Source organism: Cherax quadricarinatus, chromosome 48 (genome assembly GCF_038502225.1).
Source record: "Cherax quadricarinatus isolate ZL_2023a chromosome 48, ASM3850222v1, whole genome shotgun sequence".
Lineage (NCBI taxonomy): Eukaryota > Metazoa > Arthropoda > Malacostraca > Decapoda > Parastacidae > Cherax > Cherax quadricarinatus.
Window position 1 is genome coordinate 29,514,303 of NC_091339.1, and position 20,206 is coordinate 29,534,508.

General features: G+C 41.6%; 1 protein-coding gene across 8 annotated transcripts in view; it reads left to right on the forward strand.

Annotated features, from left to right (window-relative positions):
* The window catches only part of Snx16 (sorting nexin 16), a 160,572-nt gene that overhangs the window by 39,358 nt on the left and 101,008 nt on the right, over positions 1-20,206 (forward strand). For all 8 annotated transcript variants that reach the window (XM_070095051.1, XM_070095052.1, XM_070095048.1 and 5 more), the window contains exon 3: positions 4,088-4,173. In XM_070095051.1, the coding sequence (XP_069951152.1) occupies positions 4,088-4,173 (86 nt within the window). The remainder of the gene's footprint in view (positions 1-4,087; positions 4,174-20,206) is intronic.

The window sequence follows — 20,206 nt, forward strand, 5'->3', positions numbered from 1 at the left end:
TTGTGACACTTTTTTGTATATAAAGGGTGGTAAGGTATTTAAATCTCCTGCCTTGTTTTTTAGTGCGTTGATAATAAGGGAGACTTCGTATGGGTTAGTCGGAGCTAGGAACAGTGTGTTCGGGTAGTTGCCGGTGAGGTAGTCATTTGGTGGGGTATCTGAGCTTGGGATTTTATTGGCAAGGTTTTGTCCTATAGTGGAGAAGAAATCATTGAGTCTGTTTGCTGTTTCTGTTGGTGGGAGTTGGGGTTCATCTGATTTTGCTAATTTTATTTCGCTATTTCGTGATATCTTTTTTGTTCCCAGAATTTCTGATAGGGTTTTCCAGGTCTTTTTTATATCACCTCGTAAGTTGGATAATCTGTTCTCATAATACAATTTTTTTGCCCTTCTTATCAGGCTGGTTAGGATTGACGAGTAACGTTTTGTTTGGTCTCTGGTTATGTGACCCATTCTGTACTGTTTTTCATATTGGTGTTTTGTATTTATGGATTTGAGAATGCTGGGTGTTAGCCAGGGACTGTTCAGTCTCTTAGCTGTCATCTGCTTAGTTTTTTTAGGGCAGTGCTTGTTATAGAGGTATTGGGTCTTTTTTAGAAAATTATTAATACATTCGTCAATATCTGTATTGATTTCTAGCTCAGTGTGCCAGTCAATGTTTGCTACTGCTGTTGTGAAGTTATTAATGGCTGCCTCATTGTGAAGTCTGAAGGTGACTTTAGTAGTGTCTTGGGGTAATTTACCAAGAGTTGTTATGAGGAAAGTAGGGTAGTGGTCTGTGGTATTATCTGTAATTATGCCTGATTTTAAAGGGGATATGGTGTTGGTCCAGATGTGGTCAAGTAGGGAAACACTAGTCTCTGTAACTCTTGTAGGTTTTGTTACTGTTGGTAGCAACATACAGTTACTCATTGTGTTTGTGAATTCAGTAACGTGTGGGTCCTGGTCTAGCAGGAGATTTATATTGAAGTCACCTGAGAGTAGTAAGTGATCTTTGTTCATGCGTGCATCAGTTATCATACTTCCTAGGTTTTGACTAAATTGGCTAATGTTTGACTGTGGAACTCTGTAGATGTTTATCAATGTGAGAGGTTTTTGTAGGTATTTGGATTTGAATTTGGCTATTATATATTCCCCATGTTCATCTCTTGTGCAAGTATTAGTGATACATTCTAGTTGGTCTGAGTAGTATATGGCTGTGCCACCCCCTTGTTGGTCTGGCCTACAGTTGTGTATGGCTGTGTAACCAGAAATGGCATAGACATCTGTACTATCAGGCTTTAGCCAGGTTTCAGTTAGTGTAATGATGGACATATTGGCATGTAAGGAATTTAGTAATGCTATCACTGCCTCTATCACTGCCTCTACCACTGCCTCTACCACTGCCTCTATCACTGCCTCTACCACTGCCTCTACCACTGCCTCTATAACTGCCTCTACCACTGCCTCTATCACTGCCTCTACCACTGCCTCTATCACTGCCTCTACCACTGCCTCTACCACTGCCTCTATAACTGTCTCTACCACTGCCTCAACCACTCCAGTCACACTCAATCTACAAGCACCAAGTACAATGAATTATTGTGAAATGTTTGGAAGAGCACGGAGACTAATACTCCAGCATAAACAAAGCCACACTGACGATGCGTCAACCACTTCCTCCACCACTGCTTCAGCCCTCGTATTTTTGTATAATTTCCTTCTTCAATTCTATCGTATTTATTATTATTATTATTATTATTATTATTATTATTATTATTTTTATATTATTATTATTATTATTATTATTATTATTATTATTATTATTATTATTAGCAGTAGCACAAATGTTTGATTCTTTGCTGTGTTCAAGAGTAAACACATGATGTCACCTTCCAATACCTGTCTGAATAGCCATTCTAATATGCAGTCATGGATGGGTTTACATTATTTATACTGTAGTTTAATAGCAAATAATGAACAAACAAAACACTCACCACACAGTGGTGGGAGGGCTGGCTGCCAGTTGCAGGGGTCAGAGGGAGGGTAGTAAGGACTCCTGGCGGTAAACTTAAATATGATTTGGAGGCTGGGAATTTGGCGGTTGGGAATTCGCGAATGTGTGAAGCCCGCGAAAGTTGAAAACGTGAATGTTGAGGGAGACCTGTACTTCCCTCCTCTAGGACTGAAGTCTGGCTAACCGATTTCTGTGAATCCCTTTACTAAGTATTACCCTCCTCGCAGTCCAACTGCTCGTCAGGTCCCCAAAACCAATGCATAGTCTCCATTCACTCCTATCTAACATGCTCGCACATGCATGCTGCATGTTCAGGCCTCTTGCACACAAAACCTCTTTTACCCCCTCCCTCCATCCTTTCCTAGGATGACCCCTACCCCTCCTCCCCTTCACTACCAATTCCCAGTCATTCTGTTTTGTTCCATCTTCTCTAAATGTCCAAACCACCTTAATAACCCCTCTTCAGCCCTCTGACTAATACTTTTAGTAACTCCACACCTCCTAGTTTCCACACTGCAAATTCTCTGCATAATATTTACACCACACATTGCCCTTAGACACGATATCTCCACTGCCTCCAGCCTCCTCCTTGCTACAGTATTTACAACCCATGCTTCACACCCATATAAGAGTGTTAGTACCGCTATACTCTCGTACAGTCCCTCTTTGCCTCTATGGATAACGTTTTTTGTCTCCACAGATACCAGGGGAATGTATGAGAGTATAGTTTTACCAACGCTCTTATATGGGTGTGAAGCATGGGTGATGAATGTTGCAGCGAGGAGAAGGCTGGAGGCAGTGGAGATGTCATGTCTGAGAGCAATGTGTGGTGTGAATATAATGCAGAGAATTCGTAGTTTGGAAGTTAGGAGGAGGTGCGGGATTACCAAAACTGTTGTCCAGAGGGCTGAGGAAGGGTTGTTGAGGTGGTTCGGACATGTGGAGAGAATGGAGCGAAACAGAATAACTTCAAGAGTGTATCAGTCTGTAGTGGAAGGAAGGCAGGGTAGGGGTCGTCCTAGGAAAGGTTGGATGGAGGGGGTAAAGGAGGTTTTGTGTGCGAGGGGCTTGGACTTCCAGCAGGCATGCGTGAGCGTGTTTGATAGGAGTGAATGGAGACAAATGGTTTTTAATACTTGACGTGCTGTTGGAGTGTGAGCAAAGTAACATTTCTGAAGGGGTTCAGGGAAACCGGCAGGCCGGACTTGAGTCCTGGAGATGGGAAGTACAGTGCCTGCACTCTGAAGGAGGGGTGTTAATGTTGCAGTTTAAAAACTGGAGTGTAAAACACCCTTCTGGCAAGACAGTGATGGAGTGAATGATGGTGAAAGTTTTTCTTTTTTGGGCCACCCTGCCTTGGTGGGAATCGGCCAGTGTGATAATAAAAAAAATAATAAATAATAAGATACCTCAAAGTATACTCGCCTTTTTTTCCTCTAATTCTGTGGTTAACCTGTCCTTCATAAACCCATATGCTGACAAATCATCTCCCAAATATCTGAACACATTCACTTCTTCCATACTCCCTCCCTCCAGTGTGATATCCAATTTTTCTTTATCTAAATTTTTGATACCCTCATCACCTTACTCTTGTCTATGTTCACTTTCAACTTTCTACCATTACACACCTTTAATTAACATGTACACATTAAATAGACATTGTTCAAGACTATTTGCAATTGCATATATAGTGTGATATCAGATGTTAAATATTTGGTAAATCTTTTTTTAAATTAATGAAATTAAATATGGACTAATATGGTGTAAGATTTCATCTTTGATTATAATGGGTATCTATGGGAAAATAGGCTCTAGGTTCCAAGCATTTGAATTAAAAAAAAAAGTATGCATTAGTCATTTGTGGGGGGAACCCACTGCATTGTTTTCAGTCAAAATTCTGCAGAATTTTGGAACAAGCAAGGAAGATATTTCCTTCAGACAAAATTGTTTGAATGATGTGTTGTGAGTCAAATGCAACATATTGGTAGGGAATCAGCTGTGAAGCAAAGTGAGCTCTTATTTATAATAGTTCATCAGAACCCATATGCAGAATCTTTGCAATAATAATTTACAATGAATACTGTCTTTCAGGAATGGTCAAAGAGAATGGTATAGCTCCAGTAGCAATCTTACTTCCACAGATTCTACACCAAGCTCAGACCACACCACTGATTCAGGTTTGTCAGTTTTTTTTTTTTAATCCTTTCTAAAGGCTTGCTGATTTTATTTGGCAGTAGCAAGGTGGACCTGTAGTAAGAATCAGTTTAAAAAAGAGATGATTGTAAATAATTTACTCTGCTTCTGTAGCCTTTACTGGTCAGTCATATTATGCTTGTTTGTAGTTATTGACCAGTAAAACCACCTTCAGTATACGTATATACACTTTTGCCACTTGTCTCATCTTCTTACACCCTTCAACTGGTGAAGCATGCCTGATACATGGAATTGGAGTTACATTTCCCTTCCTTGGATCACCTCTGATTACCTTTCATTCCACAAGTACTCCATTACTTTACTCATTTAGGGCTTCCCTATAAAAAATACAGAAATAGTAATTTTCTATTTGTCTGTTAGGTTTAATTTGGAGATGAGATTATGACTCTTGGGTATTGTAAAGTAGGTCAGTGTGAACTTGTTTGTTTATTTCCAAGATTTAAAAATTACTCAAAGCTCCTACTTGAGGAGTCAGAGTATGGCTAAATTTTTTATAGTAAATGGATTAATACCTTTGATATACCTCTGAAGAGTTTTGAGAGTTTCACTACTATTGGGCCAGGCTAGTCTAGTGCTTGCCTGATCAACCAGGCTGTTGCTGCTGGAGGCTTGCTGGCCCACATATCCATCATAGCCTGGTTGATCTTGCACCTGTTGGAGATACTTGTCCAGTTTCATCTTGAAGGCTTCTACACTTGTTCCAGCTGTGTTTCTGATATCTTCTGGTAAGAGGTTGAATAATCTGGGGCCACAAATGTTGATGCAGTGTTCCTTTATTGTGCCCACAGCATCCCTGCTCCTCACTGGGTTTATTTTGCACTTCTTCCCATATCTCTCACTCCAGTATGTTGTTATGGCAGTGAGCAGATTTGGGACCAGTCCCTCGAGTACTTTCCAGGTGCATATTATCATGTATCTCTCTCTCCTCTGCTCCAGTGATTTCATGTTCAAGAAGGCATTCCCAGTAATTTAGGTGCCTTACTGGCTCAGTGTGAGCCGTAAATGCTCTCTGTATTTCTTCCAGCTCTGATATTTCTCCTGCTTTGAATGGGGCCATCAGCACTTAGCAATATTCTAAATGGGGGAGCACTAGCCATTTGAAGAGTGTCACCATTGGCGTTATTTCCCTTATTTTGGAAGTTCTCAACATCCACCCTGTCAACCTCCTACCTGTTGTGATCTTTTTCTTGTTATGGTCTTTAAAAGAAAGGTCAGCTGACATAATTACAGTGGACCCTCAGCTAACGATGGCATCACCTAACGTTAAATCTGGCTAATGATACATTTTAATGCAAACATTTTGCCTCAGCTAATGCTAAAAAACTCGCCCAATGCGATTCGTTCTCAGGAACGAATTAATATCGTTAGGTTACCTGGAGTTTACCTGGAGAGAGTTCCGGGGGTCAACGCCCCCGCGGCCCGGTCTGAGACCAGGCATCCTGGTGGATCAGAGCCTGATCAACCAGGCTGTTGCTGCTGGCTGCACGCAAACCAACATACGAGCCACAGCCCGGCTGATCCGGAACTGACTTTAGGTGCTTGTCCAGTGCCAGCTTGAAGACTGCCAGGGGTCTGTTGGTAATCCCCCTTATGTGTGCTGGGAGGCAGTTGAACAGTCTCGGGCCCCTGACACTTATTGTATGGTCTCTTAACGTGCTAGTGACACCCCTGCTTTTCATTGGGGGGATGGTGCATCGTCTGCCAAGTCTTTTGCTTTCGTAATGAGTGATTTTCGTGTGCAAGTTCAGTACTAGTCCCTCTAGGATTTTCCAGGTGTATATAATCATGTATCTCTCCCTCCTGCGTTCCAGGGAATACAGGTTTAGGAACCTCAAGCGCTCCCAGTAATTGAGGTGTTTTATCTCCGTTATGCGCGCCGTGAAAGTTCTCTGTACATTTTCTAGGTCGGCAATTTCACCTGCCTTGAAAGGTGCTGTTAGTGTGCAGCAATATTCCAGCCTAGATAGAACAAGTGACCTGAAGAGTGTCATCATGGGCTTGGCCTCCCTAGTTTTGAAGGTTCTCATTATCCATCCTGTCATTTTTCTAGCAGATGCGATTGATACAATGTTATGGTCCTTGAAGGTGAGATCCTCCGACATGATCACTCCCAGGTCTTTGACGTTGGTGTTTCGCTCTATTTTGTGGCCAGAATTTGTTTTGTACTCTGATGAAGATTTAATTTCCTCATGTTTACCATATCTGAGTAATTGAAATTTCTCATCGTTGAACTTCATATTGTTTTCTGCAGCCCACTGAAAGATTTGGTTGATGTCCGCCTGGAGCTTTGCAGTGTCTGCAATGGAAGACACTGTCATGCAGATTCGGGTGTCATCTGCAAAGGAAGACACGGTGCTGTGGCTGACATCCTTGTCTATGTCGGATATAAGGATGAGGAACAAGATGGGAGCGAGTACTGTGCCTTGTGGAACAGAGCTTTTCACCGTAGCTGCCTCGGACTTTACTCTGTTGACGACTACTCTCTGTGTTCTGTTAGTGAGGAAATTATAGATCCATCGACCGACTTTTCCTGTTATTCCTTTAGCACGCATTTTGTGCGCTATTACGCCATGGTCACACTTGTCGAAGGCTTTTGCAAAGTCTGTATATATTACATCTGCATTCTTTTTGTCTTCTAGTGCATTTAGGACCTTGTCGTAGTGGTCCAATAGTTGAGACAGACAGGAGCGACCTGTTCTAAACCCATGTTGCCCTGGGTTGTGTAACTGATGGGTTTCTAGATGCGTGGTGATCTTGCTTCTTAGGACCCTTTCAAAGATTTTTATGATATGGGATGTTAGTGCTATTGGTCTGTAGTTCTTTGCTGTTGCTTTACTGCCCCCTTTGTGGAGTGGGGCTATGTCTGTTGTTTTTAGTAACTGTGGGACGACCCCCGTGTCCATGCTCCCTCTCCATAGGATGGAAAAGGCTCGTGATAGGGGCTTCTTGCAGTTCTTGATGAACACAGAGTTCCATGAGTCTGGCCCTGGGGCAGAGTGCATGGGCATGTCATTTATCGCCTGTTCGAAGTCATTTGGCGTCAGGATAACATCGGATAGGCTTGTGTTAATCAAATTTTGTGGCTCTCTCATAAAAAATTCATTTTGATCTTCGACTCTCAGTCTGGTTAGCGGCTTGCTAAAAACTGAGTCATATTGGGACTTGAGTAGCTCACTCATTTCCTTGCTGTCATCTGTGTAGGACCCATCTTGTTTAAGTAGGGGCCCAATACTGGACGTTGTTCTCGATTTTGATTTGGCATAGGAGAAGAAATACTTTGGGTTTCTTTCGATTTCATTTATGGCTTTTAGTTCTTCCCGCGATTCCTGACTCCTAAAGGATTCTTTTAGCTTAAGTTCGATGCTTGCTATTTCTCTGACCAGTGTCTCTCTACGCATTTCAGATATATTGACCTCTTTTAGCCGCTCTGTTATTCTTTTCCGTCGCCTGTAAAGGGAGCGCCTGTCTCTTTCTGTTTTACATCTACTCCTCCTTTTTCTTAGAGGAATAAGCCTTGTGCATACATCGAGTGCCACCGAGTTAATCTGTTCTAGGCATAAGTTGGGGTCTGTGTTGCTTAGTATATCTTCCCAGCTTATATCGGTTAGGACTTGGTTTACTTGGTCCCACTTTATGTTTTTGTTATTGAAGTTGAATTTGGTGAATGCTCCCTCGTGACTAATCTCATTATGTCGGTCTGGGGCTCCGCGCATACATGACTGAACCTCAATTATGTTGTGATCTGAGTATATTGTTTTTGATATGGTGATATTTCTTATCAGATCATCATTGTTAGTGAAGATGAGGTCTAGTGTATTCTCTAGTCTAGTAGGCTCTATTATTTGCTGGTTTAAATTGAATTTTGTGCAGAGATTTAAAAGCTCGCGTGAGTGTGAGTTTTCATCAGAGCTGCCTCCTGGTGTTATTACTGCAACAATATTATTTGCTATATTCCTCCATTTTAGGTGCCTTAAGTTGAAATCCCCCAGGAGCAAGATGTTGAGTGCAGGAGCTGGAAGGTTTTTCAGACAGTGGTCAATTTTTAACAGCTGATCCTGGAATTGCTGGGATGTTGCATCCGGAGGCTTGTAGACTATCACAATGACTAGGTTTTTGTTCTCGACCTTTACTGCTAAAACTTCCACTACATCATTTGAGGCATTTAGCAGTTCTGTGCAAACAAGTGACTCTGCAATGTACAGGCCAACCCCCCCCTTTTGCCTGTTCACTCTGTCACATCTGTATAGGTTGTAACCTGGGATCCATATTTCGTTGTCCAAGTGATCCTTTATGTGGGTCTCAGTGAAAGCCGCGAACATTGCCTTTGCCTCTGCAAGCAGTCCACGGATGAAAGGTATTTTGTTGTTTGTTGCTGGCTTTAGACCCTGTATATTTGCAAAGAAGAATGTTATCGGACTGGTGGTATTGTTGGTACTGGGGGGGGATTTTTTTTCCGGCATTAGTATCTGTATCTGTTGGTTTGGAGTGGAGGCCATCGACTGTGGTTCCACTCCAGGAATGACTGGATTTGGTGTACGATTTCTGCCATTTCCTGCCAGTTTTTTTTCCTTCCTGGCACTAAAAAACCTCTCCCTCTTGAGTGGCTGTGGCTACCCAGGTTTTCCCATGGCCTGGATGTTTTGTATCTTTTTGTCCCCTTTAGATGGTATGCCTGGCAATTTAAGTTATAGCACAGTCTTTCCTGTACTGAAGAGGTACACAGTTCAGGGTGAAAAAGCTTACAGGAAGGGAGTTTGCATTTTCCTGTTGTCATATGGGCATGGCATTTCCTAGGGTGGTCATAGTTGCACGTCCCATCTGTTTTTCCAGATTTCCCATGCCAGCAGATACCGAGTGCATAGTATGTGCACAGGCTTGGTTTCCGTTTGCCTTGGGTTTCTGTGACTGTATTCCCTGTTGGTGCATGTTTCCCTGTCTTACTTCTATCCTCCCTAGCACCAACAATGGAGCTCCCACCATTTGTTTTTGGTAATATATCCTCACTATTGCTAGTGGAGTCCTCTTGTTTGCTATTTCCTGCGGTATTTCTAGTTTGCAATATTGGTTTTATCTTATCTTTGACTACACTTGTTTCCCTACTATGGCTCCTGTCCCCTATGGGGTCATTTATATGTATTCCTTCCTGCGTATAATTCCCGACTACCTGGACAAAATCTCCAGCTTCACCATTACTGTCTCCCAGGACAGCATCTCCAGCTTCCCCATTACTGTCTCCCAGGACAGCATCTCCAGCTTCACCATTACTGTCTCCCAGGACAGCACCTCCAGCTTCACCATTACTGTCTCCCAGGACAGCACCTCCAGCTTCCCCATTACTGTCTCCCAGGACAGCACTATCAGCCCCCCATTTACTGACTACCAGGACATCATCTCCAGCCTTACAGTTTCTGACTACATGGCCAGTATCAAGGGCAGTACCATTCAGCCCGGACTTTTTATGTTCCCATCTGTTGTAGAAAGCTTCCAGGTTTTCTATGAAAGCAGCTTTGATGTTGACCTCTTTTAATACCCTTGTGATTTTAGTCCACAGATTTATCTCATTTGGGCATACCCAAAAACACTTCCCTGTTTTAATACTGCTTGTAGCTAGTTCTTGGATATCTGCACAAGGGGCGTGACACCAATTTCCACAGAAATGACAATTTATGCATGTGGAAGCCCGTTTGTTTGACTGACCACAGACTACACACAGCTTCATAATGATTTGAATGGTTGATTTACTGCAATTCTACTAGCAACCTCTTGAATATTCTATTAATAACCTGCTAGGTGGTGCACAACGAAACCGTTTGAAACCAGTCCAGGGTTCGGACCAGTCAAGGGTTCGGACCAGTCAAGGGTTCGGACCAGTCAAGGGTACCAGTCTATCTGATCTGATCAGTGGGTCACTTATTTAAACCATACTGGTCGGTGATTTGAGCTAACACATGAAGGATCTACTGGAAATTATCTACCCGAGTAATATGTGATTTGATTGATACAAAAGTATAACTTGCGTGTTGAAGAGCCGGTGACTGCTGGCACTCCTACAATGACGAACGGTCGAGCCTCCACCCTTGTTTATCAATCGCTGTATCTAGCTTCTCTATTTTTTTTTTTTTTTCCTTTTCCGTCTCCACCACAAAAAATGCTATATTATCACTATAGTTGACTGGTGCAAATTTTGGAGGAAGGGCGCTTTTTCTGTAGTAATAATTGCTTCTCGTTGTGTATATTGCGACCGCTGGTAACTACAGGTTATATGAAATTCACAGTAACGTCTGGTATTTCAAGAAAAAGAAACTAATGAAAGTCACTCCACTCCACTAAGTACCATTATAATACTGGTTAGTTGCTACTACAACACTGTATTCTGCTATTCACTGGTATCACTAGATTATATGCGAGTACACTAGCAGGCCAGGAAGATTATTAAAAACAGCTGACCTGTGGTAAGTTTCTGGCGACTTCTGGCACCTGCCTCTATAGGCTTATCACTTCATTTACAAGTTCACCTGTTTTCAAATGACACTTTAGCCTTTATCATCAATATACTAGGGAGCCACTGTAGTATACACTATACACTATGTATACTCAATGCTTTCAGGGAGACTTTCTTTCCTCTGACACAAAGTTCAATTATTATTATTTTTCCACACGGGACAGGCCTATGATTCCCCTCTGGCAGTAAACTCTGTTAGGTAGTGCACACAATTCTCCTTTTTTTACTCAGTATATAATGTTTTCCGCCCAAGATTGGTTCCAGGCGCTAGAGGGATGTATCGTATAGGATTGATGACACAAATTAAAGTTCTAGCACGTAAGAGCGACCGTGAAAACACCAGAAAACCGGGAGCACAACGAGGCACGCTGACACCAGTACCATCACCAGCGGGTTAGGGTCCACTGTATTCCCAAGTCTTTTACGTGTTCCTTTCATTCTGTTTGGTGACCCTCTTGAGTTTTGTATATAGTGCTCCTTTTGAGTTCTTCATTCTTTCCATACCTAAGCAGCTGGAACTTGTCACCATTGAACGTCATGTTCTCCACTGCCCACTGGAAAACCCTGCTTATGTCTTCTGTAATTTTTCAGTGTCCTTTACCATAGTGACTTTTATGTTTATTTTAGTGTCATCTGCAAATGATGATACAAAACTGTGATGAGTGGTTTTTATCTATGTCTGCTATGAGGATGAGAAATGGCAGAGGTGCCAGGACAGTGCCTAGGGGCACTTGAGCTTTTTACCTCGCCGATGCTGGATCTTGCTCTGTTTACTACCACTTTTTGTGTTGTGTGTGTTAGGAACCCAAAAATCCATCTGCCTACCTTCCTTATAATGCCCATGGCCCTCATTTTGTGTGCTGTCACTCCATGATTGCATTTGTCAAGCACCTTTGCAAAATCTGTATAAATCACATTGCGTTTTGGTCGTCATCCAACACCTCCATAATTCTGTCATAATGATTCAGCATCTGTGACAGGCATGATCGTCCTGCTCTAAAACCATGCTGGTTCGGGTTATTCTGCTTGTGCTGGTCCATGAAATTTGTAATTTGCCATCTCATCACTCTTTTGAAGATTTTTATGATGTGAGAAGTTTGGGCTACTGGTCTGTAATATTTAGCTAATGCTCTACTACCTCCCTTATGCAAAAGAGCTATGTCTGCACTCTAAATTTAAGGCCTCTGGTATTTCACCTACATCTAAACTATTTTTAAGTGCAGAGTTACTTGCCTTTTGCACAGCATATTTTACTCTCCCGTGTAATCTGTAAATCAGACTTATTTTTCATGTAGAAGTACTGTAAGTAATATACAGAACAGTTATACTTTTTTAATCTGTTTTCATATTTTATGGGCCCTACCTGTGTGTGTGCTTATTTACATTCACATACAGTGGACCCCAGATATCGTAGTTGTCATATTTCGTAATATTCGGAAATCATAACGTTTTTTCGTCAAAATATTGCCTCGGTGATCATCATTGGGGTCGGTAATAGTCATTCGTCCCGAAAACGTCCGCACGACAACAGTGGCCCGACACTCAGTGTGCCATTGTTTATCAGGCAATGAGCACGATCCCATGCGTTCATACGATACAGTTCGTATTATTCCATTCTTTTTATGCTTGCAACTGCTAAATAAGCCACCATGGGTCCAAAGAAAGTTCCTAGTGCCAGAGAGAGAGGGGAGAATGTGCCTTCTTCAGTGATTCTGTGATATGTACAATACTAAAGCAGCAGGAGTCGGTAAAGGTTATAGCACCAGCCAGCAATAAAGTGTAGCATTAACAGTGTAGCAAGTAAGCTAAGCGATTAATCGATAGAAAAAAGATAGCACGAAACTGACTCCTCCAATGTTGTTGGAGGTATATAGGGCTACTGAGAACATTGCCGCCTCTGCTGCCGCCATCATCACCACTATGTAAAGCTTATCTTTCAGTGGCCCTTATACACCCAACAACAAACGACACAGCAACACTCATCACATACGTAATGACGTATTTTATTCATTCTAGAGTACATACACCTACCATCCGACTTACGACCGAGTTTGGTTCTGAGAAACCGGTCGTAAGTCGAAATGGATGTAAGTCGAACTTTACTACTGAATATCAACATCACATTTTGGTAATGACTTTATTTTATTGTTTTATTTTGGTATTTCATGTTTTACTTTACTTTTTATGCTGGTAGTACTGTATTTTATACTGTAAGGTTTAGGATAAACACTATGTACAACACAAATAGTTGTTTATTTCCCAGAAATTTGGCAAGAAAAACACGGTCATAAGTCAAGTGGTCGTAAGTCGAGCAGGTCGTAAGTCGGATGGTAGGTGTATCATGTTTCTATGTTATTAATATTGTTTATTATGTCATATTAGATGAATTTTGCTAGGTAAATACGCCGTAAAGTTGAATTAGTGTCATATTGAAGGACTATCTTGCCCTTTCTCTCAACATGCTCCCCTGCACCCACCAATATTCCTAACATACGCCAGAAACAGACCTCTCTGGAACACTTTTTTGAGCAACAGGGGTCCAGTGACTCAAGCTAGTCCTAGTGGCATTAACCCTTTGACTGTTTCCGACGTATAAATACGTCTTACGAGCCAATGTTTCTGACGTATTTATACGCATAAATTCTAGCAGCTTCAAATCAAGTAGGAGAAAGCTGGTAGGCCCACATGTGAGAGAATGGGTCTCCATGGTCAGTGTGCACCATATAAAAAAAATCGGGGAGCCAGTGGTGCATTGTGGGAATGCCATTTCAGTTGTCCTTTTTCAGCATGTCTAGCGGTAAGAAATATGTGATTCCCCAGCAAATCTGGGACTCTTCTCTTCCCAAGTGATGCTCTAACACAGATGGAAGTGTCAGTGAAGATCAATTTCATGATTTGGAGGAGTTTGAGACCAAAAGCAATGGAGGAGGAGGAGGGGAGGAAGAGGAGGAGGAGGAGGAGGAGGAGGAGGAGGAGGAGAAGAGGAGGAGGAGGAGGAAGAAGAAGATGTAATAATATTGTTCCCTTGAAGCAAGAAAAAAAAAAGTCCACCCCATGACAGTGACAAGATAAGGGGAGATAACATCTGATAAGAGCTGACTTTGATGAGCATAAACGAGGAGGGTAATATTACATGACCATCGCCCTCCCTTTGTTTTTGCTGGTACACAAACATTTCTGTCTGTCTATTTGTCTGTCTGTCAAGCTCCCTGTCTGTCCATCTAGCTCTCTGTCTCAGAGAGAGCCACAAGACTGTGTCATCACGTTTACTCACATCTTCAAGCAGAGTATAGCACTTTGTCTGGATTTCTTGGGTTATCCTAGGTAATTTACACTATGTATACTTATATTTATGTGTACCTGTGAGACAGAGATAGGCAGACAGATAGAAAGAGAGACAGATTGAAAGATATAGAATGAGGGAGAAAGATAATTAGATAGAATGGAGGAGGGGAAGCAGCATCCGACCCCATTGTTTTGACAGGCGGTAGGGGGACTGACTAATGAGACAATATGTCACTTTGACAGCTGCCGACTTCTGACTCAAAACAATTATAAGCCACACACTCGCACACAAGACAAGGAGGAGGAGAAGGAGGAGGAGGAGGAGGAGAAGAAGGAGAAGGAGAAGGAGAAGGAGAAGAAGGAGAAGGAGAAGGAGAAGGAGGAGAAGGAGGAGGAGGAGGAGGAGGAGGAGGAGGAGGAGGAGGAGGAGGAGGAGAAGGAGGAGGAGGAGAAGGAGGAGGAGGAGAAGGAGGAGGAGAAGAAGGAGGAGGAGGAGGAGAAGGAGGAGGAGAAGGAGGAGGAGGAGGAGAAGGAGGAGAAGGAGGAGGAGGAGAAGGAGAAGGAGGAGGAGGAGAAGGAGAAGGAGGAGGAGGAGAAGGAGGAGGAGGAGAAGGAGGAGGAGAAGGAGGAGGAGGAGGAGAAGGAGGAGGAGGAGGAGAAGGAGGAGGAGGAGGATGATTGTTTGTTTGTTTTTGTAAACAAGTTTTGTAAACAATATATTGATAATTATGTTTGTGTGCTTATTGTGTTGTATACAACGAGTGTATATATATACATTGCACCTTACTTTGGTCTCATAGGCCACATAAGTTATGTGAAAAAATAAAATAGTGAAAAAAACAAAAAACCTTCAATTACAAGTAAACTAAAGTTTACCGGGTGAGCGGCAGTCGCCGCTGTTGCCATACGCGGCTCATTTTCTGCAAACTTCACGGCTCTATATCTCGGTAAGTACCGATGGCAAAAAATTTTTTTTTGGACTAAAACACTCAGAAAAATAATCTTAACATTTTCATAAGAAAAAATAATTTTTTTTTTTTTTTGAATATTTGGCGACATAGAATGACAGTTTCAGAGAGGGGCCTGAAACAGTCAAAGGGTTAAAAAATAAAGAAGGGAAGTAACCCCAGAAAAGGACTTGGTACCTGAAGTCTTTATGGAAGGGGATTCCCCTTCTCCATCCTCTCCCCTCCTCCCATCTTCCATACATCAACAAGTCTTCAATAAAGGTGAGTGTCATTTTATTATTTTATTCTGCATGTCTCATTGTTTTCTGTGGAGGTAAATGTATATTTCATGTAAAAATAATATTTTTTTAATACTTTTGGGTGTCTGGAATGGATTAATTGGATTTAGACTACAGTATTTCTTATGGGGAAAATGAATTCAGAAATTGTCAGATTCGGGTTTAGTCACTTACTGTGGAATGGATTAATTACGATAACTGGGGGTCCACTGTATACTTATTGTACAGTATTTACCCACCCTTTTTTTTATGGGAGTTGAGCTCCAGGTTTTGTAATCATTAAACTGTTCATCACATAATTAGAGGCCATGTGGGTAACCAGGCAGAACCTGTGTTAATAATAATTAAATTTTTGTGAATTTAATTTCCAGAGGAACATAATGGAAAATATATTTGGTGATCATATTAGATTTCATTTGCCAAATTTTTATCTAGCAACAAAAATGTGTGCTTTGTATTCCACCAAGGAAATTTAGTAACAATTTGTGCATCATTACAAGTGTTTTGTACAGCCACTCCTCACTTAATGACCGAGTTCTGTTCGTAAGAGTAGGTCGGTATGCGAATTGGTTGTTAAGTGAGGAGCATACTGTACTGGTAGTGGGTGGCTGATGAAATGTTTATATAGTAGTGTACTGTATACTGTAAACAAACAGAATAGAGGAAATCAGCTCTAATATACATTAAAGCCTCTCCTCTCTTAGCGACGTACTCGTTTACCAATGACTCAGATTTACAACGGGCTCTCTGACCAGTATGAATACCTAAATAATGTATATTAGAGCTGATTTCCTCTATTCTGTTTTTTTTTTCCAACAAGTTGGCCGTCTCCCACCGAGGCAGGGTGTCCCAAAAAGAAAGAAAATCCCCAAAAAGAAAATACTTTCATCATCATTCAACACTTTCACCTTACTCATACATAATTACTGTTTTTGCAGAGGTGCCCAGAACACAACAGTTTAGAAGCATATACAGCACGTGTTAAGATATACAGCATTTCCCCCCAAACTGCCGATATCCCAACTCCTCCTTTAAAGTGCAGGCATTGTATTTCCCATTTCCAGTACTCAAGTCCGGCTATTTAAAAATAACCAGTTTCCCTGAATTTTTTTTTTTTTTTATTATCACACCGGCCGATTCCCACCAAGGCAGGATGGCCCGAAAAAGAAAAACTTTCACCATCATTCACTCCATCACTGTCTTGCCAGAAGGGTGCTTTACACTACAGTTTTTAAACTGCAACATTAACACCCCTCCTTCAGAGTGCAGGCACTGTACTTCCCATCTCCAGGACTCAAGTCCGGCCTGCCGGTTTCCCTGAATCCCTTCATAAATGTTACTTTGCTCACACTCCAACAGCACGTCAAGTATTAAAAACCATTTGTCTCCATTCACTCCTATCAAACACGCTCACGCATGCCTGCTGGAAGTCCAAGCCCCTCGCACACAAAACCTCCTTTACCCCCTCCCTCCAACCCTTCCTAGGCCGACCCCTACCCCGCCTTCCTTCCACTACAGACTGATACACTCTTGAAGTCATTCTGTTTCGCTCCATTCTCTCTACATGTCCGAACCACCTCAACAACCCTTCCTCAGCCCTCTGGACAACAGTTTTGGTAATCCCGCACCTCCTCCTAACTTCCAAACTACGAATTCTCTGCATTATATTCACACCACACACTGCCCTCAGACATGACATCTCCACTGCCTCCAGCCTTCTCCTCGCTGCAACATTCATCACCCACGCTTCACACCCATATAAGAGCGTTGGTAAAACTATACTCTCATACATTCCCCTCTTTGCCTCCAAGGACAAAGTTCTTTGTTTCCACAGACTCCTAAGTGCACCACTCACTCTTTTTCCCTCATCAATTCTATGATTCACCTCATCTTTCATAGACCCATCCGCTGACACGTCCACTCCCAAATATCTGAATACGTTCACCTCCTCCATACTCTCTCCCTCCAATCTGATATTCAATCTTTCATCACCTAATCTTTTTGTTATCCTCATAACCTTACTCTTTCCTGTATTCACCTTTAATTTTCTTCTTTTGCACACCCTACCAAATTCATCCACCAATCTCTGCAACTTCTCTTCAGAATCTCCCAAGAGCACAGTGTCATCAGCAAAGAGCAGCTGTGACAACTCCCACTTTGTGTGTGATTCTTTATCTTTTAACTCCACGCCTCTTGCCAAAACCCTCGCATTTACTTCTCTTACAACCCCATCTATAAATATATTAAACAACCACGGTGACATCACACATCCTTGTCTAAGGCCTACTTTTACTGGGAAAAAATTTCCCTCTTTCCTACATACTCTAACTTGAGCCTCACTATCCTCGTAAAAACTCTTCACTGCTTTCAGTAACCTACCTCCTACACCATACACTTGCAACATCTGCCACATTGCCCCCCTATCCACCCTGTCATACGCCTTTTCCAAATCCATAAATGCCACAAAGACCTCTTTAGCCTTATCTAAATACTGTTCACTTATATGTTTCACTGTAAACACCTGGTCCACACACCCCCTACCTTTCCTAAAGCCTCCTTGTTCATCTGCTATCCTATTCTCCGTCTTACTCTTAATTCTTTCAATTATAACTCTACCATACACTTTACCAGGTACACTCAACAGACTTATCCCCCTATAATTTTTGCACTCTCTTTTATCCCCTTTGCCTTTATACAAAGGAACTATGCATGCTCTCTGCCAATCCCTAGGTACCTTACCCTCTTCCATACATTTATTAAATAATTGCACCAACCACTCCAAAACTATATCCCCACCTGCTTTTAACATTTCTATCTTTATCCCATCAATCCCGGCTGCCTTACCCCCTTTCATTTTACCTACTGCCTCACGAACTTCCCCCACACTCACAACTGGCTCTTCCTCACTCCTACAAGATGTTATTCCTCCTTGCCCTATACACGAAATCACAGCTTCCCTATCTTCATCAACATTTAACAATTCCTCAAAATATTCCTTCCATCTTCCCAATACCTCTAACTCTCCATTTAATAACTCTCCTCTCCTATTTTTAACTGACAAATCCATTTGTTCTCTAGGCTTTCTTAACTTGTTAATCTCACTCCAAAACTTTTTCTTATTTTCAACAAAATTTGTTGATAACATCTCACCCACTCTCTCATTTGCTCTCTTTTTACATTGCTTCACCACTCTCTTAACTTCTCTCTTTTTCTCCATATACTCTTCCCTCCTTGCATCACTTCTACTTTGTAAAAACTTCTCATATGCTAACTTTTTCTCCCTTACTACTCTCTTTACATCATCATTCCACCAATCGCTCCTCTTCCCTCCTGCACCCACTTTCCTGTAACCACAAACTTCTGCTGAACACTCTAACACTACATTTTTAAACCTACCCCATACCTCTTCGACCCCATTGCCTATGCTCTCATTAGCCCATCTATCCTCCAATAGCTGTTTATATCTTACCCTAACTGCCTCCTCTTTTAGTTTATAAACCTTCACCTCTCTCTTCCCTGATGCTTCTATTCTCCTTGTATCCCATCTACCTTTTACTCTCAGTATAGCTACAACTAGAAAGTGATCTGATATATCTGTGGCCCCTCTATAAACATGTACATCCTGAAGTCTACTCAACAGTCTTTTATCTACCAATACATAATCCAACAAACTACTGTCATTTCGCCCTACATCATATCGTGTATACTTATTTATCCTCTTTTTCTTAAAATATGTATTACCTATAACTAAACCCCTTTCTATACAAAGTTCAATCAAAGGGCTCCCATTATCATTTACACCTGGCACCCCAAACTTACCTACCACACCCTCTCTAAAAGTTTCTCCTACTTTAGCATTCAAGTCCCCTACCACAATTACTCTCTCACTTGGTTCAAAGGCTCCTATACATTCACTTAACATCTCCCAAAATCTCTCTCTCTCCTCTGCATTCCTCTCTTCTCCAGGTGCATACACGCTTATTATGACCCACTTCTCGCATCCAACCTTTACTTTAATCCACATAATTCTTGAATTTACACATTCATATTCTCTTTTCTCCTTCCATAACTGATCATTTAACATTACTGCTACCCCTTCCTTTGCTCTAACTCTCTCAGATACTCCAGATTTAATCCCATTTATTTCCCCCCACTGAAACTCTCCTACCCCCTTCAGCTTTGTTTCGCTTAGGGCCAGGACATCCAACTTCTTTTCATTCATAACATCAGCAATCATCCCTGAATCTCTTCACTAAATATTACCCTACTCGCATTCCAACAGCTCATCAGGTCCCAAATACCATTTGTCTCCATTCACTCCTATCTAACACGCTCACGCATGCTTGCTGAAAGTCCAAGCCCCTCATCCACAAAACTTCCTTTACCCCCTCCCTCCAACCTTTTCGAGGACGACCCTTACCACGTCTTCCTTCCTCTACAGATTTATACATTCTCCATATCATTCTACTTTGATCCATTCTCTCTAAATGACCAAACCACCTCAACAACTCCTGCCAAGTGAGTGTAAAACGAGAGCCTGTAATTGTTTTACATGATGGTAGGATTGCTGGTGTCTTTTGTCTGTCTCATAAATATGCAAGATTACAGATGCATCTTGCTACTTCTGCTTACACTTAGGTCACACTTCATATACATGTACATGTTTATTTATACACACTCATCTGAGTTTTCTTTGATTTTATCTTAATAGTTCTTTTTCTTATTACTTTTCCATTTATATCCATGGGGAAGTGGAATAAGAATCTTTCCTCTATAAGCCATGCGTGTTGTAAAAGTCAACTAAAATGCCGGGAACAATGGGCTAGTAACCCCTTTTCCTGTACAGATTACTAAAAATAAGAAGAAGAAAATTGTCTAATCTGTTAATTACAATGTATAGTACACTACTGTATAAACATTTAACCCTTTGACTGTTTTGGTCGTATATATACATCTTACAAGC